This window comes from Colletotrichum tamarilloi (assembly GCF_030869305.1).
Source record: "Colletotrichum tamarilloi strain Tom-12 chromosome Unknown Scaffold_48.1, whole genome shotgun sequence".
Taxonomy (NCBI): domain Eukaryota; kingdom Fungi; phylum Ascomycota; class Sordariomycetes; order Glomerellales; family Glomerellaceae; genus Colletotrichum; species Colletotrichum tamarilloi.
This window is the reverse complement of record NW_026849431.1, coordinates 16,012-42,834: the sequence shown is the minus strand read 5'-3', so window position 1 is coordinate 42,834 and position 26,823 is coordinate 16,012. Positions and strand designations below refer to the sequence as shown.

At 53.6% G+C, this 26,823-nt stretch overlaps 9 protein-coding genes across 9 annotated transcripts; 8 read left to right on the top strand and 1 right to left on the bottom strand.

Annotated features, from left to right (window-relative positions):
- Positions 1-364: 364 nt before the first annotated feature.
- CTAM01_10427 (cyclin) lies at positions 365-2,316 on the top strand (the record flags this gene model as incomplete). The annotated part of the gene is made up of 3 exons (XM_060526442.1): positions 365-748; positions 804-1,092; positions 1,148-2,316. The coding sequence occupies 3 exons, from the start codon at positions 365-367 to the stop codon at positions 2,314-2,316; spliced, it is 1,842 nt and encodes a 613-aa protein (XP_060378859.1).
- A 1,438-nt stretch (positions 2,317-3,754) lies between these two features.
- Positions 3,755-5,074, top strand: CTAM01_10426 (uncharacterized protein; the record flags this gene model as incomplete). The annotated part of the gene is made up of 1 exon (XM_060526441.1): positions 3,755-5,074. The coding sequence occupies one exon, from the start codon at positions 3,755-3,757 to the stop codon at positions 5,072-5,074; it is 1,320 nt and encodes a 439-aa protein (XP_060378858.1).
- Positions 5,075-6,991: 1,917 nt separating this feature from the next.
- Positions 6,992-8,115, top strand: CTAM01_10425 (chitin synthase export chaperone; the record flags this gene model as incomplete). The annotated part of the gene is made up of 3 exons (XM_060526440.1): positions 6,992-7,232; positions 7,291-7,862; positions 7,918-8,115. 3 exons carry the CDS (start codon positions 6,992-6,994, stop codon positions 8,113-8,115), a joined length of 1,011 nt encoding a protein of 336 aa, XP_060378857.1.
- Positions 8,116-12,235: 4,120 nt separating this feature from the next.
- CTAM01_10424 (uncharacterized protein) lies at positions 12,236-14,814 on the top strand (the record flags this gene model as incomplete). Its single annotated transcript, XM_060526439.1, has 2 exons — positions 12,236-14,682; positions 14,739-14,814. 2 exons carry the CDS (start codon positions 12,236-12,238, stop codon positions 14,812-14,814), a joined length of 2,523 nt encoding a protein of 840 aa, XP_060378856.1.
- A 2,770-nt stretch (positions 14,815-17,584) lies between these two features.
- CTAM01_10423 (uncharacterized protein) lies at positions 17,585-18,201 on the top strand (the record flags this gene model as incomplete). The annotated part of the gene is made up of 2 exons (XM_060526438.1): positions 17,585-17,709; positions 17,925-18,201. The coding sequence occupies 2 exons, from the start codon at positions 17,585-17,587 to the stop codon at positions 18,199-18,201; spliced, it is 402 nt and encodes a 133-aa protein (XP_060378855.1).
- Positions 18,202-18,784: 583 nt separating this feature from the next.
- Positions 18,785-19,210, top strand: CTAM01_10422 (uncharacterized protein; the record flags this gene model as incomplete). The annotated part of the gene is made up of 1 exon (XM_060526437.1): positions 18,785-19,210. The coding sequence occupies one exon, from the start codon at positions 18,785-18,787 to the stop codon at positions 19,208-19,210; it is 426 nt and encodes a 141-aa protein (XP_060378854.1).
- A 673-nt stretch (positions 19,211-19,883) lies between these two features.
- Positions 19,884-21,367, top strand: CTAM01_10421 (uncharacterized protein; the record flags this gene model as incomplete). Its single annotated transcript, XM_060526436.1, has 3 exons — positions 19,884-19,972; positions 20,302-20,922; positions 21,007-21,367. 3 exons carry the CDS (start codon positions 19,884-19,886, stop codon positions 21,365-21,367), a joined length of 1,071 nt encoding a protein of 356 aa, XP_060378853.1.
- Positions 21,368-22,671: 1,304 nt separating this feature from the next.
- On the top strand, positions 22,672-23,975 carry CTAM01_10420 (uncharacterized protein; the record flags this gene model as incomplete). Its single annotated transcript, XM_060526435.1, has 3 exons — positions 22,672-22,802; positions 23,238-23,416; positions 23,482-23,975. The coding sequence occupies 3 exons, from the start codon at positions 22,672-22,674 to the stop codon at positions 23,973-23,975; spliced, it is 804 nt and encodes a 267-aa protein (XP_060378852.1).
- A 135-nt stretch (positions 23,976-24,110) lies between these two features.
- CTAM01_10419 (acyltransferase) lies at positions 24,111-25,677 on the bottom strand (the record flags this gene model as incomplete). The annotated part of the gene is made up of 2 exons (XM_060526434.1): positions 24,111-25,229; positions 25,291-25,677. 2 exons carry the CDS (start codon positions 25,675-25,677, stop codon positions 24,111-24,113), a joined length of 1,506 nt encoding a protein of 501 aa, XP_060378851.1.
- Between the last annotated feature and the right edge of the window lie 1,146 nt (positions 25,678-26,823).

Genomic DNA, 26,823 nt, shown 5'->3' with positions numbered 1-26,823 from the left:
ACTGATACCTCTCGACCCGCCACTCTCTCTTCCACCATTTTCCGACCTCTATTCGACCTCTCGAAAAAATACTTCTCCTGCAGCCGAAGCATCGCTCAAGAGATTGTGGACCTTCGAACGACGAACCTCGAGCCCCCCCTCCGCGAGCCAACGATCAACTTCCCCCGCTCCGATGTGTTCGACTGCCGCACCTTTGCCCTTCTACAGCCTCCCTCTGTCTCCTGCACACCCCTTGTCGTGTAGACAGAGCTACTCTCAGCAAACCTCCTTCACAGCCACTCACTCGCAAAAAGTTTCCAGGTTCGATCTCGGGGCAGGAGCTTCTCTGTACCGGGGCGGGCTTCGCACGCCGCCAACCGACGCCATGAGTGCTACCTACCACGCCCCTCACCTTGTCTCCTACGACAGCCATGTTCTTCCCTCATACCCTTCCTCAGTTGCTCAGGCAAGAGGACCTAAGGCTGTCATGGCCGAGGCTGCGAGAGCCCCTCAATATTCTCGGTATCAACAACCCGCCAACACGTATTCCCAACCCCCGCAACCGGTAACGAATCCGGCCTCGGGCACTAGCCAATACTCAACCACCTCTCGACACTCGACTCGCCCGTCAACACCGACTTCAGGTGCCATTGGCAAGCCAGATGACACTTCGTCACGTAAGGGCTCTTCGGCTCTCGTTCTGCACAGTCTGTCGATACCGAGCTGCATTAATCCCAAGGGTGGTAACTTGGCCGACTTTGCCGCACAGGTAAGCTGGACTTGGCCCGCAAAGAAGAAGAATAGTAGTAGCTGACCTCTCTCAGATTACGTGCCTCTTTTGGTTCGAGTCTATGGACACCCTGCGAATCGCTGAGAACATCCGTTCTCGTCCATCGACCGCCACCGTACCTCGCCTCACCGAGTATGCGACCCCCTTCCCCCAGTTCAAGAAGTGGGCCTACAGCGTGCTCTCGACGACCCAAGTCACGCAAAACGTGATTCTGTTGGCCCTGCTTTTCGTCTATCGATTGAAGACGACAAATCCTTCCGTCAAAGGTCGGTCCGGTAGTGAGTATCGTCTTTTGACGGTTGCCCTCATGCTGGGCAATAAGTGTAAGTGATGATTGCAATAGGGGGGAGGGTTGAGTCTTTTGCTGACACCTCGTAGTTTTGGATGATAACACCTACACGAACAAAACCTGGGCCGAAGTCTCCGGCATTACCGTTCAAGAGATCCATGTGATGGAGGTCGAGTTCCTCAGCAACATGCGCTACAGCCTGCTGGCCACCAAAGAGGAGTGGGAGGAATGGCTCGTAAAGCTATCTTGCTTCTCGGAATACTACGAGCGGGCGCAGAAGCAACCGACTTCACCTTTGAACAAGTCCTTCACCTCGCCGGTCCCATCGCCCATCGCCGCCGCACAGCCCGCAGTCTCTTTCCCGCCCCTCACGCCTTCTGCCGCAAACGTCTACTCACCGAGCACGAACGCGCAGAGCAACACGCAGGCTTGGCCCTCGACATATCATCACAACCCTCAGGTGTCACCACTTTCTGGCAAGCACGTCCCGGGCATGAATATGAATGCTCGTAAGAGAAGCTCAGAGGAAGATGTGGCAGAGCCCCCGGCGAAGCGACTTAGCAGGCAGCCCAATGCGATGCCCCCTGTCGGTAGACCTATGGCGGTCAACGAGCAGCCGATGCGTCTGCCCGTACCGAACCTGACGCTGAACACCAACCCCACACCATCACAGGCACAAATGTACCCGGCCCCGACGACCTACCCGGCGCAGCAACACGTCTCCTTGCCGCCCTTGAGCAACGGCGTTCGTGCCATGGCAACAGTGTTCAACCCTGCCACGACAGTCTCGATGCCGCAGCTGCCCATGCCAGCCACGACCTCGATACCGCAGGCCTCGCTTACGCCCTCGAATGTACCGATGCATCCCAACATGGGATACGGCACTCCGACCAAGAGACACAGTCCAGGAAGTCTCTCTGTGTATGCGTCTTCGCCTCTCGGGGAACAGTTCCCGACATCTGTCATGCACACCCCGATCTCACATACGCCCATGTCACACTCGCCCAGCGTTTATCTTCAACAGCGACCCAGCCCGTACAAGCCTATTCGTCATGTCAACACACTACTTTACCCTCCGCCGTCGGCTTCTCTCAACGAGTATCATCTGCCTACGACACAGATGCACTACCAACCTCTCGGGCGGCGTAACGACCTACGAACCGGCGTAGTTCCTGAATTCATGCATGCGCCCTACAGAATGAGCGCTCACATGCCGCATATGCCCCATGGTCTGCCGCAGGGACCTTTCCCGAACTAGAGGCTTGGGAATCGAATGAACCAGCCACCATTTCCACCATACATTCCTCGGGGACAATACCCCGAGGATAGATCTTTCAACTCATTTTATTAAGCATTGCATTGTCCAAGGCGTCGGGTCAGGATCATTATTTTTTTACTTCATCAGCGGGCAAGGAGGATTGGGGAAATTTGGGGGATCTTGGCAAGGAAAGGGACGATTCTCATGGATCAACTGTGAAAATTGCATCAGGCGGAGTTGTCTTTTTCTCTCTTTCCCTACTTTTGGGCTTTCGGGGCAACAAGGAGGTTAACAAGGCAAGAAAGAGCAATGGTCCTTCGAGCTTACGCATCATCTGGTAGATGATGCACCACGCAAGCTCGGCTTCCCCAACAAGCCGAAGCGTTTGATTTTTCTTGGCTTCTTCCGAAGAGGCAAAGGAGCCTTTTTTCGGCGTAGATAGAAATCAAGCGTCAGCGATGACGGCTAGATCACGAAAGATCAAGCGAATCAAATCAAAAAAGTAAAAGTAAGCATATATTTCTAGTTCCATATGGTGATGGTCAAAAGCCTGTCGCTGGTTTATGGGCAGATTGAGTTTATAGGTATGAACCAATCAGAGAGGGACAGTGACATTGCAGTTTTGGTGACATTTGGTTGATTGAAATTCACTGTGTGAAAATGAATGCAATATCGTGCTTGGCACGGTACGGTGTCAGAATATTCGCCCAGGTAACCGTCAATTGATAATTGCGTGGGAGGAAAATTGAAACACTTGTAGACTGGACAGCCACGAACCATCTGAAAAGTAGTGTACCATGTCTTGTTTTGGAACGCTCTGGGCGACGGAATTGTCTCGCAAATAGGTCGCAAGCGCGCTGCAAATAATGGGCTCCGTCATGGACAGCCAAACACCTTGAACAGGCTAATGAGATTCGGTGTCTCTGATCTATTCAGATGAGCGGACTCCAGAGAACCTCGCCTAGCTTACCTACTCTTTACTTGGGTACATGTGAAAGGCTCGTGTTGGCACCTTGAGCATCACTTGTTTCCAGAAGGGTATCAAGGAGGTGATTCCTTCTGAGGATGATTTGATCGCCTGGGAAAAGCATTGCTATGTGCTTCATCGGAGATGGATTTCAGAACCAGCCCGGATCGCTCGTGGAATCGCATCAACCACTAGAACTTTATCATGCAATATGCAATCGGAGATGGATCTGGGGCTGGGAAGATATGGCACGATGCCTACCTTTCAAGAGCAGTGAAAATCTCCCACCTGTTGATCATTTGTCTTGAGAGGCACATATCAGCCAAGAGTTGTCAGTCAGCCTATCAGCTCTTACGTATTCCTCCTAAAATACCGACAAAGAAAGAGCTATAGACGAAGAGTGTCAGTGAACGCTTGCCTGGGAACTGGAAGCACGCGACAGCAACTTATCCCGAAAACTTTGACGGCAAGATGACGTTCGGCATATCCAAGAGATTAAAGAGGTCAAAGAGCGCAGACGACGCAAAGAACGAGTCTGCCAACGATCTCGTCCCTATACGCCGTCTGACATCTTCGAGCTTCGCCATGGCCCCACGCCTGGCGCCGGCGTATATCGATATGGCCACGACATGGACGTCCGTCGAGGCCCCGCGAGGAACATTCACAGTAGACAAGTCCAAATTCTACCAGCCATCGGGCCCCCTGGCCGACGACGTCTTTTGGATGCCGCTGTCCTCTGGCGACGTCGGTCACTTTTCCCGGGACGGATTCCTGGTCGACAACGATTCTTGCTCTTCCCGGGTGCTATACCGCGTCAAGGAGAAGAAGCACCTGTCCAAGGGCCTGCTGATGCACTACGGCACCCTCACCATCGATTACCACCCGTCCGAGTCTGTCAGTCGATGCTTTGTAGGCTTCGGGCCAAACGCCGAGCACCGTCTCATCATGATGCTGAGGGCGGATTGCCAGCGGGCTGCGGTCAAGGTCACCGCTTGCATGGCCAGCTTGTTGCATAGCAAGCTGCAGCGGGAGGGTAGCTTGTTGTGGCTGAAGCCGAGCGCGGTCGCCGATACGTTGGAGAAAGCCGCGGAGTCGTTGATTGATATTGCTGCGTTGGTCGATCGCTTCATCCAGACGATGAGGAAGCTCTACCAAGGCAATGATCGGGAGGCCGATATGCCTGTAACGTTCAAGAAGGCTCTGTTCCTACTCGGCCTGACCAAATGGCATCGCATCCACCGCGCCATCAACGCTATCCAGTGCCTCAAGGAGGCTTTTCGAATTGTGGCGGATACGGACGGACATGAGAATAGGAGCAGCTTCGGCAGCAAGGCTCGTTGGTGTATTGCGGCCAACGTGTATGGCATGTTGGGTTGGAGGCGAGCACCAGCCAGCCTCGCTCACCAACGAAATGTGCTACCCAATGTATTGACGTCGCTGTTGATTCTAAGCGAGGTGGACTGGACCGACTTTCAGACCAGGGATGCGGAGGAGAGAATGGAACAAGCTGGCGTGACGGTCAGCATCACCAAAGAAGCCAACTTTACTCCTGCAACGTTCCGAACTCTGATGCGGTTTCTGCAACACCGGTCACTACAGTCATTGGAATACGATGACGAGTTTGGTGACGCGGATGTCAGAGGGCCAAAGCAGGAGGAGCCACAGAGCTGGACGGGAGAAATCCTGCCCGCTCACTTCCAGATGTTGAAGGCCATGCCTTGGGTGAGGCATTGCTGGGCCGCAGACAGCACTTTCTTGACGGTGCTGGCACTACCAACGTTGGAGGTGTAGGGAGGTTTCGAGATCCGTCAGATGAGGCTGATCTGAAAACGAGGTGAAGTTGCGCCAAGACCCAGGCTGAAAACTTGTGGTAATTCAGGGCAATTTTGTTGTGCTGGGTGAAGTTTCAACAGATCAGGCTGAGACGTTGGTTCGGCTGGGCCAATAAGCTGGGACGACGACGTATTGCACGGGTTGTGGGCTACACCGAGACGGTTGCCGCGGTGGTTGATCAACATTGATTCGCCGCTGAGACTGTCAGGTCAACAAATTGTGACATGAAGACATGACCATCAGTAGGCACATCTTGGTCATTGGCTCTTTTGATAACCGGTTTGCAAGTGATTATCGCAGAGGCAAAGAGTTTGGGGCAAGATGGGACGAAAACTATGCGACGGTTGACTGGACGACGGAGAGAGAGTGCGTGCCCGCGTGAGTGACAGCGGGAGTTTGCTGTTCTTTGCAAGGTTTGTCTTGTTTCGATGTCAGATTTTTTTGCTATCTCTAACGCAGGGACAAGCAACGCGTCGCACACCCGACTCAATGTCTTTGTTTGACGATGGTGGAATCTGGAAATGGATACGAAGCAATCAAGGCCAGACGAATGCACAGAACGCGCCTCGTCTCAGAGAGAAGAGGGCATTGAATTGAGGAGATGCAGCAATGAAGGGGAGGAATTACATAAGCACTCTACTACATACGCAATATGAAAGCTCCCTAAAGTGGCTGGGCAACTGGCAACAACGGGGATCTCTCCTGCTTACACTTCTTGCCAGACGGGGCGACAGGGCCTCGTGTTCGAGCTAGCGGGGAAGAATGGACGTCGCTTCAGTGGACTGGGCAGGGGTGATGCTGCTAAACTAGGATAATTTGCCGAGAATACATATTTCAACGCTCCAAGGGGGGAAGGAAGAACACGAGATAGCCAGTCAGAGGCCGGAAAGAATGGCATTCTGCTGTATTTAATTGGGGAACATCGAAAGCCACCAGCCACCTTTTGACCTGCAAAGATTGCCATTCGCCCCACTCCGTCCCGTTCCTGGACCGGGAAGGCGCCTCTTACGAGAGAGCGTTCTACCTTCCCAGTGGTCCCCTCGACCCTTCTCCTTCCAGCTGTGTGCTTCCTTCCTTGCTGTGCTACCCGCCTTGCCCGCTTGCCCGCCCCTTCCTGGCACTTGTACAATTTGATTCCTGCACTTGCCGCGCTTGTTCTGCACCTGCAGGCCCTCAGAGTGTCCCAGAGTGGGCTCCTTTTCTCCCTTTTCCACAGCAACGCTGCTCCAACGTTCCCCCCGTTCAGCTTCAGCTTGTCGTCGGACAGCAACCGTTCACTGTCACTCGCTCCCAACCACCAGCCCGTTCATCAGAATCAGGTTCTTGTTCAGTCATTCGTTGTCGCACCCTCGCTCCGTTCCACCTTCACAGATAGGTTGTCGTCGCTGCCTCCGTAATATCGTCATCGTCGTCGACAAAAACTCTCTCCAAGAAAAAAAAAAACCTCTCTCCGTCGCTCTTGAACTCGGACTCCTGATTATTGCCATCTCCCGTCACGGACCCCCGACGCCTCGTCTCCACGATCAGCCCGCCCGCCCTCCATCCGAGTGACCTCCCTTGACGTCCATCGAAACATCCATTCCTCGTCCATTCGCACCATCGTCCCCTTCGTTCGCGACGATACGACCAGGCTTCGCCGGACCTCTCGCTCACTCTTGACGAAACGCCATCCACATCACGTTGAATCCGTCGCTTGGCCTCGACTCTGTCCATCGCTCGAGTACCCTTTCGCCATTACCCCTGTCGAGAACTTCAAACGACCCTCGACGGAAACTTGAACTGCATACCTCGCACCCCGTTCCAACCATTCGACGCTTCCATTTCGCCATTTGCCCTTCCGAAAGACTCATCGCCGTAGGTCGGCCGTAGCCCATCATGTCAGGCTTCGGCGACTTCACCAACATCTGCCATATGGCGCCGCTGCCATTGTGCGCATCCATCGGCCCCATTACGGAGGTGACGAGCGGCGTTGGTATTGAGCCGGACTGCTATGCGAGGAATATCGAGCTGGCAAACACCATCATTTTCGAGGGTGCCGCCAGCGCCATGCATATTGTGTCTTTGCTCATGACCGTCGTCATGATCTTGCACATTCGCGGCAAGTTCACTGCTGTCGGTACGTCACCCTTCACGAACCCTCATTTCTGATAGAAGTACTGACAAAACATGATTAGGTCGCAAGGAAATCCTCATGTTCTTCTACATCTACATGCTTCTGAGTTTCATCTCACTTTGCGTCGACGCAGGTGTCGTACCCCCTGGATCCGCCCCCTACCCGTACTTCGTATCAGTTCAAAACGGCTTGTCATCGGCTCTGATTACTTGCCTGTTGATCAACGGATTTGTCGGCTTCCAGTTGTACGAGGACGGCACTTTCCTCTCAGTCTGGCTCTTGCGCGTCTGCTCTCTGGTGGCCTTTGCGATATGCTTCCTCGTCTCCCTTGCGACCTTCAAGTCATGGGCTGGCCTGGGTCCCACCAACACCGTCGGCCTGTTCGTCGTCCTGTACTTGCTCAACGCCATCGAGCTCTTCGTCTACGTTGCCCTGCAAATCCTCCTCGTCGTTAGGACTCTCCAGGACCGCTGGCCGCTGGGTGACATCGCCTTTGGCATATTCTTCTTCGTCGTTGGCCAAGTGATCCTGTACGCCGTGAGCACTCAGATTTGCACCGCCGTCAGCCACTACCTCGACGGCCTTTTCTTCGCCACTATCTGCAACCTGCTGGGTGTCATGATGGTGTACAAGGTATGCAAACTTGAGAATTTTTGAAATGACAGCATTTACTGATCCGCTACTGCAGTACTGGGACTCAATTACCCGCGAGGATCTCGAGTTCTCAGTTGGAACTAGGATGAACAACTGGGAAGTCAAGGAGCTGCTGCCAGAGGAGGATCGTCGAGCGACTGTTTATGACAACGACCCCTACAACCACGCTGGTGGATACGATCACTCCTACTCGCCCTCTCCAGCACCGGCACGCTACTCCGCAAGGTACTAATGCGGCATCGAGGTTGGCGGCGAGGATGTGCATGACAACGTCTAGACATTGAATGGGCGTTTTCCACGGCGAAATTTCACGACAGGAATCCGGATCTTGCCGATCTGCAGCAAATATTTTTCGGACATCTGTGTTACTTTGGGGATGACGACGACTTGGGCATTGAATCAGAATGGCGTTTGGGGGTAAAAACTGTCTTTACAGGTCGGGCTGCATCCCGAGACACGGCCGATTTTGAGTTTTTGGGTTGAGGCGGGCGGCCGAGGCGGCGGGGTCGGTTGGTTGTAGGATCAACCAGCAATCAGCAACAGCGAATAGGTTAATAACGTTAGCACGTATAGGTATCGATGCCCACGGGTGTCAGTAGTACATAGTTTAATTCAATCAAGATAGAGCAATTTCAGCGCGCCCGGGGGGAGATTATGAGTCGTCAGCTAGGGGAGACGAACAAGGGGAGGGGTCGGAAGGGAATGCAAGCCGCGTGGTCCTTCACCGGGGAGGCCAGTATAAGCGCAAGATGAGACGGAGGAAGTCTTGTCCTGGTAAACGTATCATTCTACGGTTCTACCTAGCTCGTTCCGAGTTTGTACGGATATACAAGTTGAGGCGGCGATGTCTTGGCATGTGTAGACACTATGTGACTCTGCAATAAGGGTATATGTGGCAGCTTGACTCGAAGGTTATATCGAGTTTGGCCTGCCATCCACGTTATAGTAACAGGAAAGGGGGACAAATTTGGCATGAGCTTAGATCAAGCTTTGAAAAGACTTCAATGGTCAATCAAGGTGAAGCATAACAGATGGTCCGCCGTTGGTGGGCTAATTAGATGCGTATGTAGTCCGCGAGACCCCCAGGCAAAACCTTGAAGGCAAGGAGCAACAAGCGAGCAATGTCCCAGCCCGCAAGATAAAGTCGCATCCACTGCCCGAGCAGCGCGAGAGGCTCGGGCTTGGAGGCTTTGGTGGGGGGGGGGGGGATATAGATACGGATACACGGACAGACAAGCGTTGACAGGCTTGAATAAAAAAGTTAACAAAAAAGAAGGTTTTTTACGATCTGCGTCCGTGTCTTCAAGGTAGGATTTGGATTGGAAGGGGTGGGAAGTGGAGGTGGAGTCCCCAGTCTGAGATGCACGGAGACCGGAACACGGAAACGAGGCCGAGTGAAGTTTTTAGCTAATGTGCGTGAAGTGAGAAAGGTATCCGTACTGGCACACCGGATGTAACTCGTACAGATGGTAACCAATCGCAGCACATGACTCTGCCGGTCAGTGTCGGGAGTCTGTATCTCATGGCATCAGTTCAGGCGGTTAAACGGTTGAGCAGGTAGGCTAAGCTGGAACTTGGAGGTTTTGATATTGGAGGAGGGGACGAGGTCGGTAAGTATCTTAAGAGGTGGAGGGGACCCAGGCACCCAGGTCATGGTGCCTTATCGGGTACATCGGATCTGTTATCGGCGTGCGCTAGCCTGAAGCTAGGCGGCTTTCCTGAGTTTCCTCGCACTTGCATCCAATCACGTGGTCTAGGTGTGACGATGTAAAATAGGGTTGAATACCTACCTAGGTAATTAGATTTCAATTGTCATGAGACACGGTTCCTTGGAGCGATCCAAAGCAGTGCTATCAACATGATTGAGGGAATGAGTTGGTGTTGCCCATAGGATGGCTAAGGAGCTCTGTCTGCATCCATGCGTACCTAGGTAAGTAGGTACCTACCTTGAGCATTCTGCCGATTGCGCAATACTTGTCCGGATTTCCATGTCGAACAATGTCTGCTAGGGAGGCACGAGGGACTGGGGAAAATACTTTGAAAAGGTACATGCACAATGCATGGGCCAACACAGCACCTTACGTTACCTACCTTAAGGTGCTCCGTACTCCGTACTCCGTACTTTGTAGCGCTACCTTAAGTGCCTAAGTACTCCATACTAGGTAAGTGACAAGGTATTCGTATCAGCTTAGGTTACCTCAACTATTGATACCATCTAGCAGGGTATTGCACCCGAAGATAGAACAAGGGAAGGACGCAGTGAATGTCGATTGGCCTCCTCTTCAATATTGTACATGTGCCGGTGGGGGCAACTGGCAGTCCGTTCCTGCCATTTTGCCAACATTGAGGCAAGTGTGTGCCTATGTACGGAGTACGTTCATACGAATGAATAGTGCTTGAGCTGGCCGACTATTTCGGTATGCATCTGAGGTACCTTTACCTTATTGTGTCTATGTGCGGATTCTATCCGTCCATCGGCATCGATTACCTTTTGTGAAGGTGGCCATCTGTTTGATTATCTACTTAGCTCCTCCGCAAGGTAAGGTACTTAGGTAGGTGTGATGCATGATAGGAATAGGTGCCTCAGGGACTAGAAAAGCAGGGGAAGCAAGCAAATTGAAGCTGCTTTTCCTAGCCCATGGACCAAGGTGCCAGCTATTGTCCATTGTCCCGGCGTTTTCTTTCATTTTGTTGAAATTTTCCTTCTCCCCCACACAAGGCCCCCTTTCCCCCCCCCCCCCCCCCGGGTACGGAGTGCATCTTTCTAGGTTCTAAACAAGGCCACCACGCATTCGATCTGATTCAAGCCCGGGTCCTGTTTGCTTGGCTTTCCCCTCCCCAGACAAAACATTTACCGCAACCGACTCAGTCCATCAGGGGATTGTCGATAATCGGACAGCGCGTAACAGCCGACGACCGACCAACGCGCAACTTCTCTAAGACCCGGTCTGCAGTCTGCCCCATCATCCATCGCACAATAAGGTACCTTACCTCACACACACACCCACCTCCCCCCAATCCAACTCCCTATCTATTCGTACTCTACGTATACATACACGAACGACTATCTTGCCCACCCCTCCCTCATCCCTTCCATTGCGTCGGCACAGGGGAGTAAGCGTCTCCTTTCTTGCGCCAGATCACGTGCAAACACGCGATACTCATTACCTGACGACTAATCAATCGTCTTCCAACAGCGGCTGAGGTTCAATTTGGTGCAGTCGACTACCTACTCACCTAGGTATTCTCCCAAGGAACCATCCAATCTCATTCGCACCCGCATCGCATCACGTCTTTCTGTCCGCATCTACAACAGCAAATCATCACTGGGCAGCAACCCCGGACCTTTTCTACCCTCGAGAATCCGGCCCATCACTTCCCGGCCTGTCTCGCTCACCAATCTCACCCATTGTCATTTTCCGACCGCGTGCTTGAAGGTATCCGCCTATCGCCAAATTCCACCGGGCCTATAATCCGCCTATCCTCAACGACATCGACGCACCTCAGCCAACTAAGTGCATTAGTCCATTTCTCGTCCCCTGCTCACCCGCGCTACCTTTCTATTGCTCGGAATTTCGATTTCGATACGGCCACCTAGGGACTTGGGACTGTCGTACAGCACACTAGCAGCCACCGTCCTGCAAATCTGCGTCGCTTGACGTCTCACTCACCCACATCCCGCTACCCGTTGCAGTCAAGTTCCTATCCGTATCTTTTGACGCTATCGCCTCATCTCCCGTCTTCACCCTCACCTCACCCTCACTTTCAACCAAACCTCCAACTGTCGCCTTACGTTTTCATCTCCCGTCGGCTATTTCCTTCCGACCCTTTACGTGGATTACACTTCCCGCTACGGATACCTACCTAACTTACCTCACCTAACTTTACCATCCCCGGTCTGACTTTCAGAACCCCTCTCCCGTTGCATCGCATCCCACACAGGCACACACAAATCTCGACAGCACCTCACCTCACAGGCTCACAGGCCATAGCGCCGGCATAACACACCCAAGGTCGCCGCGGATTGATCGACGCTCGCGACATCTTCGGCTTATCCACACAGTTCACACCCCTGGTCGGACTGTCGCCGCATTTCATTTCCATTCAAGATTCTCCATCTCCTTCAATGCGAAACCCCAGTCTTGCTTGGAACGGTCGCACCCTCGTGCTCAAGTAATCTCGATTTTCTGCCCGACCGATCTCGAGAGCTCGCGCCCCGTGTCTCCAACTTTGGATGAACCGCACTGCTGCGTTTATCGACGCATTTCACTCACACCTGCGCTCAAAACCCGCCCTTTTCATCTGCTCACCATCACCACCACCGCTACCCTGCCAATTGGGGCGCCTTCACCATGCCTTTCGATCCTGGAGATGACAGGAGGCCTGTCACCCAGGATGAGGAGCAATACTGGGAGTCTATGCGCCAGCTGCAAGAGCAAGACGATGAAAACCTCGACAAAGAGTATCTCAACAATGCCAAGTACTACATGGCACGCTTAACCGAGCTAAACTTGGAGAAGAATGAGCTCGAGCGACGTGCCCTCGAAGTTCACCGCGCCATTACCCGGGAACACAAGCACCTTGAAGAGCTCAACGACAGGTTCCAAAACACCAGGAAGGATATGAAGATTCAGCGCGAACATCACCAGAGGCAGTTGGCTGTCTGGTTCGACGAGCAACGCCGGAAAGACAATGATGAACGTGTTAGCATTGCAGCTGCAGCCCTCGCCGGCGCTGCCCCGCGGCGCGATTCGGCGCACAATGAAGCGTCACATCTAAGCAAGGTCGCCAGTGCTGGACTCAATGGCATGAACACCAACGGAGAGCATCGGAATGGCGCCGCCGTAACGATCCCCAGTCATGTCAGACCTAACCAACCTCCCCTGACCATGATCATTGACGCATCGGGTCGTACTGTTGGACCAGTGAACCGCCTCGTATCGAGCAATAGAATCGTCATATATCTGTCCAGCTTACCTCAGAAACGACCTGTCCAGCTCCGCGATGGCATCATATTCAGCCAGGACGACATGAAGGCCTTCGGAGAGGCGGAAGACAAGTGGAAAGGCGCCATCATCCAAGCCACAGGCCTCGTCCGGAAACAATCGCAGCAGTGCGCTCAATGTGCTAGCGGCAGAGGCCCCTTTGTGCAATGCATTGGCCTCGACATGCCTGAATTTCAAGCATGTGGTAACTGCGTTTGGCAGAGCACAAACTGTTGCGACGTTCCGCCGTCTATAAATCAAACGCCGCCCACGAGGGGGTTCAAGGCACTCAACGCCCAAGATGTATATAACGAACGAGCCGCTAACGGCAGCTTTACCAACGGCACTGCGACTCCCGTCGGCCATAGCCGACCTGGCTCCCGAGATAAGAGCTTTGCCGAGGGCTCAACAGCTACCGACGAGACAGAGGAGGACATGACTCCAATTACCAAAGCGAACCTCTTGTTGAAACACGATGGGAAAGTCTTTACGCATCCCGAGTGCATGGCCGGTGTACCCGTCAACAAGATTGATCGGACACACGAATACTGGGACCCAGCCTGGCCGGATATCGTGCCCACGATCGAGCCGACATTGCAGTCATGGCGAGACAAGCTACAAACTGCTTTAGAAAAGGGGCAGACCAGCATGAAGTTCCAACTGGGAAGACAGGTAAACCGAGGAGAGACTATTCTGAAGTTTTTGAGCGACGCCGACTTTTGCCCCTACCAACTAGTGGGAAAGAAGTATATGATGACTCGTCTGGTTTCCTACGACACCATTTTCCGTCTAGCCGACACTCTGCGAACTCTGGAAGGCTTCAAGACTCTTGACATCACCCCTCTGGAGTGGCTACGTCAACGCCTGCAGGAACTCATTATCTTGGATGGACCGGACTTCAATCTGGCCAAGACGATCCATGACTTTTACCACGATTCAAAATACGTGGCTCTGAGACTCGCCAACGGTAAAAAGAGCATCGGAAGACCGTCGGGCATGAAGATGGCGCCAAAAGACTCGCCCAACTCGGCCAGAGGCACCCCAAACAACAAAAAGCGCAAGCTTTTCATCAACGAAGAGTATCCCCTCGCATCCCAGCGTCCGCTTGCCCCAACACCGACACCTCAATTCCAGTCCCAGCCTCAAGTCCATCAGATGCAGCCTCAGATGCAAACCCAGGTACAGCCTCAGGTTCATCCACCTGTCCAGCCTCAACCTCAACCCCAGCCTCCGCCTCCGCCTCAGCCACAAAGTCAATTGCCACCAAGCCAACTTCAATCTCGGCAAAGCGAGACACCTTTGAGTGCGCCGCCGACTCCCGAACTTGCCAGGCAATCTAAGAAGCTTAGGACAGCGAGGATCCCTGGAAAGCTCAAAGATGAAGATTTACACTATGACGGCTTCACCGACGTTGATGACTACAGTGGCGATCATATCGGCCCACATGACTGGGCATTAAACCGGATCAAGTCCCGACTGAACAGCGTTAGCACCGGTGTGACACAGTACTGGCACTGGATTCCGGACAATGGAGAGCAGATCTTTGAGCACCAAGTGCTTGCGGAAAGCGATACTTTGACCTGGGGCATTTACGCCAAGCCAGTAAATTTCCACTTGGAGTTGGAACACATCCAGGAGATGAAATGGGCCACCGACACTTCCAAGGTCATCGTGGTTTGCAAGGACGGCGTTGTGATTTCGCCTGATGGCAAGCCTAGAGGCGACCTCTTGGCTGAGTTTAAGAGGGACCGCACCAAGAGGCGTTTCTTGGTCTTTTGCCGCAAGAAGGGGGTGGAACTGATCAAGGTTGAGGCGTGAGTATTCCACGTCTTTGCGATGACAAGGAAAGGCAGCTAACACAATGTCATAGGGACGTCATACAAAAAGCATGGGACGAATACGAATCGCCAGATGTCCCGGCGATGCCGGACTCGGAGATTGAGTAGGACAATGACGAGGAATTTCAGTGGCTGTGAAAGCACAAACAGAAGAAAGGAATTGGAGGTCTTTCACGTTATAAGGAAGGAGAATGGCGGAGATACCCCTGGTTTCTGATTTCATTGGGTGTCTTTTCCTGCGGCTTCAGTGGAACTTGAGCCTGCAATGGCGTTGGGTTGCGTACCATCGCAGCCATTTTGGTCATCAAGCCATGTCGCCATAAGACATGGTCCTTTGAGTCCCAGGCAGCACATGATGGCACGGGATGCCGTAGCTTGGCTGCTTGCCATAATTGTAATTGGGTGGACGATGCTGCCTGGGACACTGTAGACATGGTGGAGTTTTTGGCTTTCTTGTGGGAGAAGAGGTGCCTTTGAGCATGTCTTGCATTTTGCAGTTGTTCGTCTAGAGTCTTTGCATGGCTCTGAATTCGAGCCCATCTCTCGTGGAATGGACGGGATAGACAGAAGCGTTGAGAGCGGAAGAAACAATGAACCGTATTTCTCAAAGGCCTAGAGGCCTCTCACTCTCGACCCACGACTTTCACTGTAAGCCCCAATGGCTCCACCGCATTGCAGGTCGTCAAAGCCATGTTTGTCTTTGGGGAGATGTGCGTCATGCGGCTCAGAGGCGTCTGTTTGACAGCCCCTTCTCCTTTTCGCGGATGCGACGTCCCGGTCCATGGCACCGGGCTGGCATCTCGTATTCCGGCATTTCAACCTCGGCTATGAATCCGATTGGCAGGGACGACTGCGCCGCGGGACTGTATTGCGACGTTCCCAACCGCTTTGGTCGCCAAGAGTCATCACATATCAGGTTGGCCTAGCCGATGCTGGCATGCGGTCGGAGCTGGCGCCTGAGGAGCCGGATACTGTGTTGTCGCGGACGGAGTCGGGGGCCGGCAGATTGGTGCCCCGTCTATTTCCACCGGATGACGGTCATCACTTGGGCATCCTTGGTCCCCATCTGCTCACACACCCGCCCACTGACCTTTTGATCGTGGTCAAACCAGGCACCTTGGTTGAGATGACTGCTCGGACGGCTAGCAGCCATGGCCCACTGACTTTCTCAGTGGACCGTGTGTGCCCTGACACTCTCGTCAGTTGCGCTTATCCGTTTGTTTGATGTATCTCTTGTGGTGGAGATTGGTATGCGACATGGGCAACAACATGAGGTGAGCCAGTCAGTCAGTCTTGTTTGTTGAAGACGGCATCTAGGCGAGCTGCATGTCTCCTACGCGGAAGTCTGAGATTCCAACCACTCCTACAATCCCATGTCTTGCATCCTGGAAACATGGGGCAATCTTTGATGAGGCAGGTCAGATTGCCTTTGGTACCGTTCACTACAAACCCTTGCAAACTACGAGTGCCAACTTTCAAACGTCGGGCCGCGGCATGTCTAGCTCAAAGACCATCAAGGAGATCTTAGTTCTCCTGGACTGGCGCTTTCGGGCGATGGAAACGCTGCCGACCGATGTCTTGCACTTTCCGGATGTTAGGCGGTGAAGGTTGTCAGGTTTTGATTCTTCTCCGTGGAGGAATCATCTGAGCTATTACTAACGAATCCCCCGCGACTCCTCGTTCCGATGGTCTCTCCCTTCTTCACCTCCTATCCTTACTCTTATTCTCAGCCCTCATCAGACTGTTCTGCGTGGCCCCGGGGCCCAGGCCCAACTACCTTCCTCAGTTCGGGCCTTGTTATCGCTCAGCAACTATAGTCGGCAGACATCGCCTCGAACGTCAGCAGGGATATCGTGCTCCCATGTTGCCTCCTTCCCTTCCTACCGGTCACCTTATAATCGGCCTTTCTTTCTCCCCCCTTCTTTATATCAGAATCCCCCAGGCCCACATCTATATCGCACCCACATGAGACACAACTCCACTGAGTATCCTGGCCGACTACGTGTTTTACGATATCATGACACGACGCGAGATGGAGATCCGGAGCGGTCGTCTCCTCTCTTCTGGGAATACAGAACCTTCGGACTACGATCTGATCTTGATTCCAGTATATATTCGCTCCCATTCCTGTCAGCTTACTTTGTCCGCGCGCCTGCCTCGCTGTTTCATCCTGCTGCCATATACCGTGATCCGGCCTAGGTGACATCTGCAGCTTTTTGTTGCTGCCCTGTCGACTAAAACTCGGCACATGTGGTTGGGCTCCCTTTTTTGCGGAGTCGACGGAAGACTCCGGGCCCTCGCGAGAAAACACCAACGACTGAGGCGGCAGTGGCACCGATCGGACGACACTGGAGGGACTTGAAGCGGCATGCTATAAGCATATCACCCTCCTCGATTGGTAGAGTCTCCGTGTATGCCCCCCCCCCCCCCCTCCCTAGAATCTTGAGGTCCGTCGTACTCTTTCTAACCTTTCTCATCCCACAGATGTGGTCTGGTTTCTGGGATCTCATTTTTCTTGACGTTCTTGGTCGGCACTATACCCCGGGCCCTTTTGCAGGTAGCAGACGCGGTATATCGCCTATGTGGTCAGCGCCTTCCTTCGTCCGGATAAAGTCCTCGTTCACGCGCGTTCAAGCAGATGTGTGCACTGCCTCTTGATCTGTCCAAGAGTCGAGATATTTTCGGTGCATACCTATCTCTATGACGTGCTATAACGTCTCGTTTGTTGAAGGATCGAGCTGACAGATGAAGTAGTGTTTCCAAGCCCTCGCTATTCCGGCATATAGCTGTTTCCCACAGTCTTTGAGGCCGTGTAGTCTGGTGTCACGCACGATTTCGCCGAGTACGACATGATCGCGCCCCGTTCAACTACCCCGAAATGGGACGACTGTTGAACAGATGTTTCTATACTGGGCCTGTTGTTGACGTCTATTATTTATCAGCGAACGCTCAACACCAGTACTTTGACACGAAGGAGCGACGTGCGATCTCATGTGTCAGCTGGTTCCTCGAACGCAGACCTATATGTTCACGATCTCGTCGGGGTTGACGGAAGTGGTGGGATGGCCGCTCTTCATCTGGGAACAGAACATCAGGCCACCTCAGCCCAAGGCATCCGCCAATGCTCTGGGTATCACCATATTCTTCGCCTTGCCTGACTGATCCGTGTCCGGCTGCCGTATCGTTCCATCTTCTGGCGCCGCCCTAATTAATGACAGCGGCGACCCGCTACCGGAGGAGTTCCATGATCTGGTCAAGCTGGTTAGCATGGCTGTCAAGAAGGATGCGAAGGCCGGCACTGTGGTGGCGAGGTTCTACGAGCTGCTCCTCCTGGTTAAGATCTTCAGGGCCGAGTCGGAGATTGAGAAGCTAGCCAAGACCGAATTGCGAGGCGCTGGTGAAGGAGTTCCTCAAGAAGGGCAACATCACCAGAGGCCAGGGCGACACCAACGCGAAGCTACTAAAGACGGCCATGCAAGACAGCTTGAACCTTGACCTGAAATAGTCCTATGGACTGAAATCTCGGGCAAATCGGGTAATAATGTAAAACTGTTCGAACGGCACAGTCTCATGCTGGTGGGGCCCTGGCTGCTGTGGTTTCCTCTTCGGCCACTTCTCTCTGTATCTATTGCGTACCTTTTGATCAGTTCGTCGACAGAAGCGGCAGTTGAATAGTGAGTCTACACGTCTTGAGAGCAGTGCCATGAGCTAACGTTGTTGTCAGGACGCAAGCCCACCATTCCGATTGCGATGGGCCACGCTTGGCTTCGCCTAGACTACGGCCTGCTGTTGAAGGAATTGTGCAGGCTCAGCCAGACGCTCTTCGTTGTTGCCTGGGACACAGGCGACGGGATACACCAATTGCTGCCGACGGAGTTGACGCGACACCATCTCCCGCCCTTATATTCCACACAGCTACGAGCATCACCGTGGATGCTATTTTCCGTTTGGGCTTCTTCGGGAGACGCATCTAGGGTGCCAGGAATGATTGGAATCTATCGATACTGCCTCGACCGTCATTGAGGGCAAATTTCAGGTCAGCGCAAATGGTGATTTCCTTTCTAGGAACTCGCTCGGCATGTTTGAGGCCGTATACGAAATCTTTGACAATCACTTGAAGGATCGCTTCGAGGGATTGGCCTTTGTGGACCGGGCAGCTCATTCTGTTCTAGCTATCTCAGCTCTAGGCCATGGGCCCTGGAGCCCGAGATGGAGTTGGCCTCAACAAGCCAGAGGTCTGTCAGGAGGGCTACCTGTTCTCGGCGGTGGCCCAGTGGCTGATCGCGCACCCCGAGGACTTCGCCGACGTCGACACCATGAGCTCCATTGCCAAGCGTTGGAACCCAACTATGGAGATGACGAGGGATATCCTGGTGGGCAGGGGGCTCCGGAGCTCGATCCCGTGGTGGCGGTACGAACACTTGGAAAGACTTCTCACACCTCCGTGCTCCGTTCTGCCCAGCTGGGTTGCGGGCTACCGCAACGCAATCCTGATCGACGATAAGCACGACGTCGTCGAGATAGCAGACGACATGGATGTCGACGTTGTTTCCATCCCGTCCACCGATAACGAGGCCCCCGAGGAGAATCGACGCGAGAGCGCTGGAGGACGAGATGTCGTTGCCGCCGTACTCCCATCCATGCACGCCGACGGAGCGGCCCAGAGCGGCGAAGATGCACAGCACCCGGGCGCGGAGCCCCTCGCGCCCATCCAGCACCCGGCCCGTGTTTCGCACGACGAGGGAATGGTGACGGGCCCCGAGGAGAATCGACGCGAGAGCCCTGGAGAACGAGATGCCGTTGACGGGGGCTTGTATAAAGCAAGCAAGAGCCACTTCGTCGGTTTTTTTCTCTGCCGCAGAGTATAAAGACATGCGTCGTTGCTGGGGGGAGACTACCAGTTTGAAGCAAAGCTAGCGAATCAGTAGCATGCTGTCAATTTCGGAGACTATCGAGGAGAAGCCCTTGGCACGAAGTTCAACACAGATCACCACGATCACACACACCTTTTCTCTCCCACACTCCCAACTATTATTATTGTTCCAGCGGTGAGATGACTTTCATCTACTTACTCGACCTGCCGGTTATCTACCTTATGCGGCCACTCCGACTACGGAATATCCCTTTGACTATTGTTCATTGTCGTGCCGCTGCTTCTCAGCCCTTATATCTCGGCCATGGGCCCCACGGAACGAAGTGCTTTCCGCATGGCGTTGATCATCAATCTTGGATCGTTTCAACACTCTGGCCTCCCGCGTCAACTCGAGTGAGAACGTCCAACGCCACGAGCTCTTTCGGGCGGGTCACTGCTTGTGTCACTGCCTGTGTCTGCCGTCCATAGCAAGGTTGTCGCGCGTGTTGAACGTCGCCCCTGCGCTTTCGCCAACCCACCACATCGATATTGCCACTTGGATCTTTTGACGATTCCCAACCATCATCTGCACGGGCACCGTCTCCCACTGTAAATGGCTGCGCCCGCAACAAGAGCCCCATCTTCAACTAGTCACATTGCACGGACACGCCGGAAACCCACGTAGCCGTGGTAGAATTCTATCACCAAATACGTCGATATTGGTCGGAAGTACACGAACCAAGCAATCAACAACTAGGACCTCATGATTTCCTCGGAGCGCCTCGGGCCCTGCTGCTGGACGTGCTCGTCCTCAGCTGCCAGCCCAGCCGGCTGAAGAGGTCGATGAAGACGATATCGTCGGCGCCACGAGTGCCTCTGGTACCCCCCATCGGCCCTGACCTGACCGAGGACCCGAACGAGGGCCATTTCGAGCTTCTCGTCGATGTCTCTGAGGAGATCGACCGCAACGTCCCTACGGGCATGGCGGTCTCTCACGCGAAGGAGCTTCGCAACGCCCAGGTCCGCATTATCTATAACCGTCGGAAGACCGTGGTTAGCCTCGCCTCCCCCGCCCCCGCCCATACCGGTGTCCCCACAGAGGACGATTTCGATCTCCCTGTCGCGGTGTCGCAGGAGGTCGATCGCGAGGCACTCACGAGCATGGCCGTCTCCTTGGCCAAGACCCTCCGCGGGATGAACGTTCGCGTCATCTCTAACCGTAAGGAGGTGATCGTTAGCATGGCCGACAAGGCCATCAAGTTGTCGGACGAGATCTTCTGTACCCTGTTGTACTGCTTGAAGAAGAACTTGATGGCCATGGTGAAGGGAGCTCGAAACCTGGACAGCATCATGTCCGGCTTCGAGTACCACGGCAACTCTTAGAACCCCCGCGTCCTTAGAAACCTAATCTGGGGTATTAGCGTCATCTAATCGTATACCGACTATAGCGGTGCGGCCGTTATCCGCCTTAACCTCACCCGGGTTAAGGTATATAATAACTATAAGTACCTCTTAAGGACTCTAGATTCCGACCGGGAGTCCGCCCTTAAGGCGAACCTCCTCGAGGCGTTTAAGATCCTTAATGGCGGGCCCCGTCGCCCCGGGCAGAAAAACGAGACCGTTGCCTTGAAGGTGCTCGAGAAGCACTTAGGCATCTCGGCAGACGATGTTCGCAGGATCATCGAGGCAGCCAAGCTTTCGTGGATCCTCGCCTCCGTCTGGGGCCGTGACAGTGTCATGCCCCCCCCCCCCCCCGGAACAAGAGCGGGTATGTTTACATCGTCTCCTACGTCCAAACCTCATACCTAGCAATACACCAGATAATTGACTTCCCCGTCGAAGCTTTCACCGACGATACCATCAACCTTACGAAACCTCCTTTTCTCTTTTTTATCCGCAGTCATCCCTTTTGTATGTGGTCTCTCACTTTTATCAGCGTCTGCGCTGCTCCCTCGTTGCGTAGATCTTGCGGCTAACGAATGTCTTTTAGATCCCCATTCTCGCATACTCCCTGCGCCTGAGTTAGTCTCTTCCGGAGTCGCTCCGTGTTCGCTGCTGACTCTATTTCAGTACAACCATGGCTCCCAATCGCGGCGTCGCTACCATCAGCGGCGGAACGGTCGCTAGCGCTGCGGGTGCGGGCGGTGGCGGCGGCGGACCATTCGTTCTCACTATAGGCCATACCAGGGGCCCGCGGAGGCAATCGGCTACGAGTTCATCCATTGCTGTCACACACCTGAGCGCCCCTCAGACTAGTGAAGCGCCCACAGCCGTCGTAGCGAGTCAGAAATACTGACCTGGGCCCGTTTCGAGTTGCGAGACACACGAAAGAGCGGGCCGGGTTGTTCTAACCCTCGCGGCGGTCGCATGAAAGAGTTCATGCTCGACCCTCTTAAGCTTGCTTACGGTGGACTTCAGCTGCCATAGGCTGCTCCGCGTCTGCACCTTCTTCCCCCGCTTCGAAGGCGCCAAAACCGTGTTCCGCGTCACCTAATCAAGATGGAAGCGGGCAATGTAAGTGCCCGTCTCGTCGTTGAACCTGGCCAAGCCGGTCTACGGACCCTCGGTGTCTGGACTTGCGTTTATCTCGGGATGTCGCGGATCGTCGGATCATCTGGGAGCTACAACGAGAACGTATACCAGCGGCCCTCAAGCGACTGCCTATGCGCGTCTGTGGTGTGACCGACCGGGTCAACAATAAGGATGATAGTCCCGCTTATTGTTGCGTTCCTCTTGAGTATATACCACCCCTGGCAAGATTCCTCACATCACACCTGCTGTCGCTCCTACGGGATTTCGACAATGTCCTTGGTGCTCTTTAGCACTTATGAGCAGTGCAGTGCGGGCCTCCACGGCTTCCCCGGGACCAGGTACATGGTTCACTTCTGCGGGCGATTCCAAGGAACAACGCAAAACATCAAGTTAGTGGACATATCCAAATATGTTGGGCTTATTCGAGGAGACGGCCGAAGTGATCGCGGGGGTTAGCGAGCACCACATCATCCAAGTCAGGAAGACATGAGAAGAGCCGATGTTGGCTTGCTCTTCTTTCTTTCCTCCATACATGGAAGTCATCTTTCGCGCTATTAGCGTCGACTTAGCAAGATATTATCATGGAGGACCACGTCACCCACTTTCTCCTCGACCTTAAAGACATTGATTTCACGTTGAGCGTGACACCGGCGCAGCTGTGGCAAGCAGGAGGTGGACAGCATGTGAAGATCTCCGTGATCGAAACCCACGGGTCAGAGCTCGCCGGCAGCGATCTTGGGATTTCTTGCGAAGCTAGTCATGTATGGGTGCTTTGCCAATCAATGGTCGGGTAGGCAGCGGATCGATATCTATCAAAGACTCTTTGCTAGACGCTCACATGAGCCTCCAGACGTGGAAGATTTGGACATGTTTGGCCACTGTATATCCGCTCATGCCCATGAAGGCTATTGGCGATGTAGTCACACTAGCAGCTGCTGATGCTACTGTCCGTCTCCATCATCCAGTTACTGCAGCTGGGTAGACAGCATGGAACTGCGCCGTACAATTGGCCCCTCCGTTTACTTTTACTTCTGAGGGATCGTTGGCTTTGGCCAATTCTTCACCAGCCAATTGGCTGCCCTGCTGACGCGTATACCAACACTGTGTCTCTGGTTTCGAGCATGCCGTCTTGAATCATCAACCCAAGCCGGGCCAGCGGGTTGCCCGATACCAACGGCCTCGTCAAGGCTAGGGAGCGAGACTCTTCTGACAAGGCCATGAACGCGGTGTCTGTAGAGGACCTGTTGGGTATGGAGTGGGCCGACGAAATCCAGGTGGCTTGCTTTGCTCAGCAGGTCCACTCGGAAAATCACCTTCGGTATCATCGTATGTCTCGAACCCTGTCACTAGCCACGGACTGACAGCTAGGTTCTCAACTACGATTATAATAGGCTGTGTGGCTCTTTGTGCTGCGGCTTCTTCGAGTTGGCTTGGGAACTGTCCCGAGTCGACTACACTATCGGGCGACAGCGGAGGTACTCCGCGCAAGCCAGGTCTGAGCAGCGCGAGAAGAAGGACGATGAACACTGATACTATTCTCATCGACAAGTTTGGGACGAACAAACGCGACAACAGAGAAGGCGATTCACCTTCTTACGACGCGCACACGCAATCAATCGGGGTGCGGGTGTGGTCAGTATCTAGAATCAATCGTTCGCAGACCAGTCCCATCCGTCACGTCGTCGTTCTCGAAATCGAGAACATCGATCGCATCTGTCAAGAACACGTCCTCAAGACTGCTAGCCCTGGTATGGGTGGCAGTGGAGCTCTATCGGAATGTCAACCTGGAGCCCTCAACATCGACCACAACAGGGCTACAAGCCAAGAAGATCACCATAGGCTCGGATTTCATACCATCCATCACAGGGCAAATCCGAAGAACTGAAGACTCAAGAGGTATAACAGAAGACGCTGGAACGATTGACTAAACGCCGTCAATATACATGTAATTTCTAAAGAACCAACAGACCAACGCTACAAGATCATGATTCTAGATAGTCTCAGAATGAACACTACCGTACTACACCCCCAATTTCGTAGTCAACCAGCGTGCAAGTCGAACGCACTTCTGATCAATAAATCTCCAGTGCAAATCTCCGAACCACAAGGTGAGCACAATTACCACGGTAAAACTGCAAGTCCAAGCCACACCGAGAGAATACCCGGCGTTCTGCATCGCGAACTTGAGACCCAAGCCGAGGAAAGACCTCTCAACAGCCCAGTGAACCAGATACATGCCGAAGCTGACCTCGCCCAGGTATAGCACCCAGCGCGCGTTCAACAAGCGCTGCAAAGGCGGCAGGTTCTCTAGGGATGTTACCAGTATCATGGCACCGACGGCCGGGAAAGTGCGCGCCGGGTCCTGGCCGAACGTGGGGAACATTTCGAGCCACCCGTATCCCACGGCATTGAAGGTGTGGCCATTGATGGGGTAGCCTCCTAGCCAGAGTGAGAATACAAAGACCAGCCACCAGCTGTACGAAGCCGTTCTCTCAAGTGAACCCTCCAGGCTCGGTAGCTTGTTCCGCAAATGGCGGATGTCAGCAAGAGCCATGCCCCAGAGAAAGAGGCAAGGCTGCCACATGTCTCCATCCGCGCCGAGGGTCCAGAAGAAAACGAAAATGATCGCCACCACAGATAGCCGGGCTAGGGGAGATACCCGTGCCAGGGCCAAGCAGCACAGGAACACGAGAATTGATCCCCTGAACTCAACCGACAGTGTCCAGGCCTGAGGCAAGAAGCTGGCGGTGGTGGTCTGAGTTGTGATGATGATGAGATTTTGCCATACCAAGACGAGAAGCGCCAAGATGCCGGTGGCTGGGGCTGCCTCAGGATCCCTGCTTCCGCTATTGTAGTACAATCCGTATGTTTTCAAGACGAGGACAATGAAAAGGAGGGGAATAGTCGGGAAGAATAGCCGCATTCCGCGGCGGAAAACGCTTGATGGAAGGGACCCAATGCAGGCTTCAACTTGTCCACTGTGAGCCTTCTTCAACGGGCTATATGTGAGCACAAAGCCGCTGAGGACGAAGAAGATCATGACGCTCAAGACTCCGCAGTGGATAAGTCGGATGAATGGGAGTTGCAAAAAGTAGTGATTGTTCGCATCCTCTCCCCAACCATGGTTGATGAAAACGAACTAAACACCAGATTATCAGCCATCTTCTCATAATGGTACATCCCGTTCAATGAATGCTCACATCATCAGTATAGTGGAGTATAATGACGACCATTGCTGCGATGCCACGGAGGCCGTTCAGGTACGACGTTGAGTGGGAATCAGGGACCACGGAATTTTCGTCCCCATGACCGTATGCGTGGGCCACGAACGATGGCACCAAGGTCCAGAAGATGCGTCGTGCGTGGGAGCGGCGGAATCGAAACCAGCTCCTTCTGGTGTACTCAATTGGCTTTTCTTCTTCGTACGATAGTTCAGACAGATCTGCCGAAAGATCTGCTTCCTCGTCTTCAAGGAGTGGCTCGTAGGACTCGCCCGCCTGCTCTCCCGAGAACCAGCCACGTACAGTGTCGGCAGACTCCTTGGAGAGGACCTTCATGGCCGTGCCGAGCTCGCCTTGGTTCAGCATCTCGAGCTGTATTATACAAAAGGGATTGAGAGAAGCAAGGCAAAGAGGTCGTGGCGAGGAAGCGGTCTGGTTTGAAAAGAACTGTTCGAGAGGTAGTATTGTTGTGAGTCTCCCGGACTTCTGCAGTGAATAGGCTTCGCGATTTATAACTCAAGACTTGAGGCTGCGATGTATGAACCCTAGCGAACAAGCTGTGCCGATAAGAAACCGAGGCAATCAGGAATGGGAATGCCAAGGGAGGAGGGCGAACAGGGCCGGATGAGGAATCGCATCCGAATCGGAACGCCGCTCACCAGCGAGTGGTCTGCCCGAGACTCGAGGCAATGCGATGAGAGGCCACAAGATACATCAGCATTCCCAATCATATATAGCTGTGTCTCAGTCAAGCCAAAGACATTCAAGCTTCGATACTAACAAGGGGGCTTCCAGATGGCACTCATCGCAGCCAGGATCGTAACCCGATATGTTCAAGCCTGGGTATATCAATAGTCGGACTTTGCCCAGGATAGAAGAATGAAAACAACGACCCGGCATCATCACAATGTTTACTTTCGAATGCATGAGTTCGACTTTTCTGAGCAACTAAGTTGTTGAGCCTGCACTAGTGTATTCGTGAGGCTAATCGTTCCGCCCGCGCCACCATGCTTTTGGGTTGTGAGACATGGGCGGTTAAGTCAGGGGCCAGGGAGATCTCGGCACTGATGGGGTTAGTCGCCGTTACACACATTTGGAAGAATCCATTGCGAGACATTCCATGCAAAACGTGTTTGTTACACGATTTCGACCCCCTACCAAGCTTGCGCGAGGAGATTCGCTGCCACGCTAGAGGGAGTGTCGTGATCTCATGAACAACCCCACACCCACATTCCACGATCCTCTGTGCCTGCCAATAAGCTACGGGAGTTGCTTACCGAGTGGCGAGGACCATAGTCTCGGCCCGCGACAAGCAAACATTCCGATCATAGGAGGACAAGGTTGAGAACGCAATGCTCAGCTCGATGCCGATGGGATGCATCACAAGCATCAAGACAACGACAGAAAGATGGCTACTGTTTTCAAGTCCTGCTATTCTCATTGCATGGTACCATTATCTCAGCCGCAAGTCACAGAGTTGGAATCCGCAGTTACTTGGGCTTGGCGTGAAGA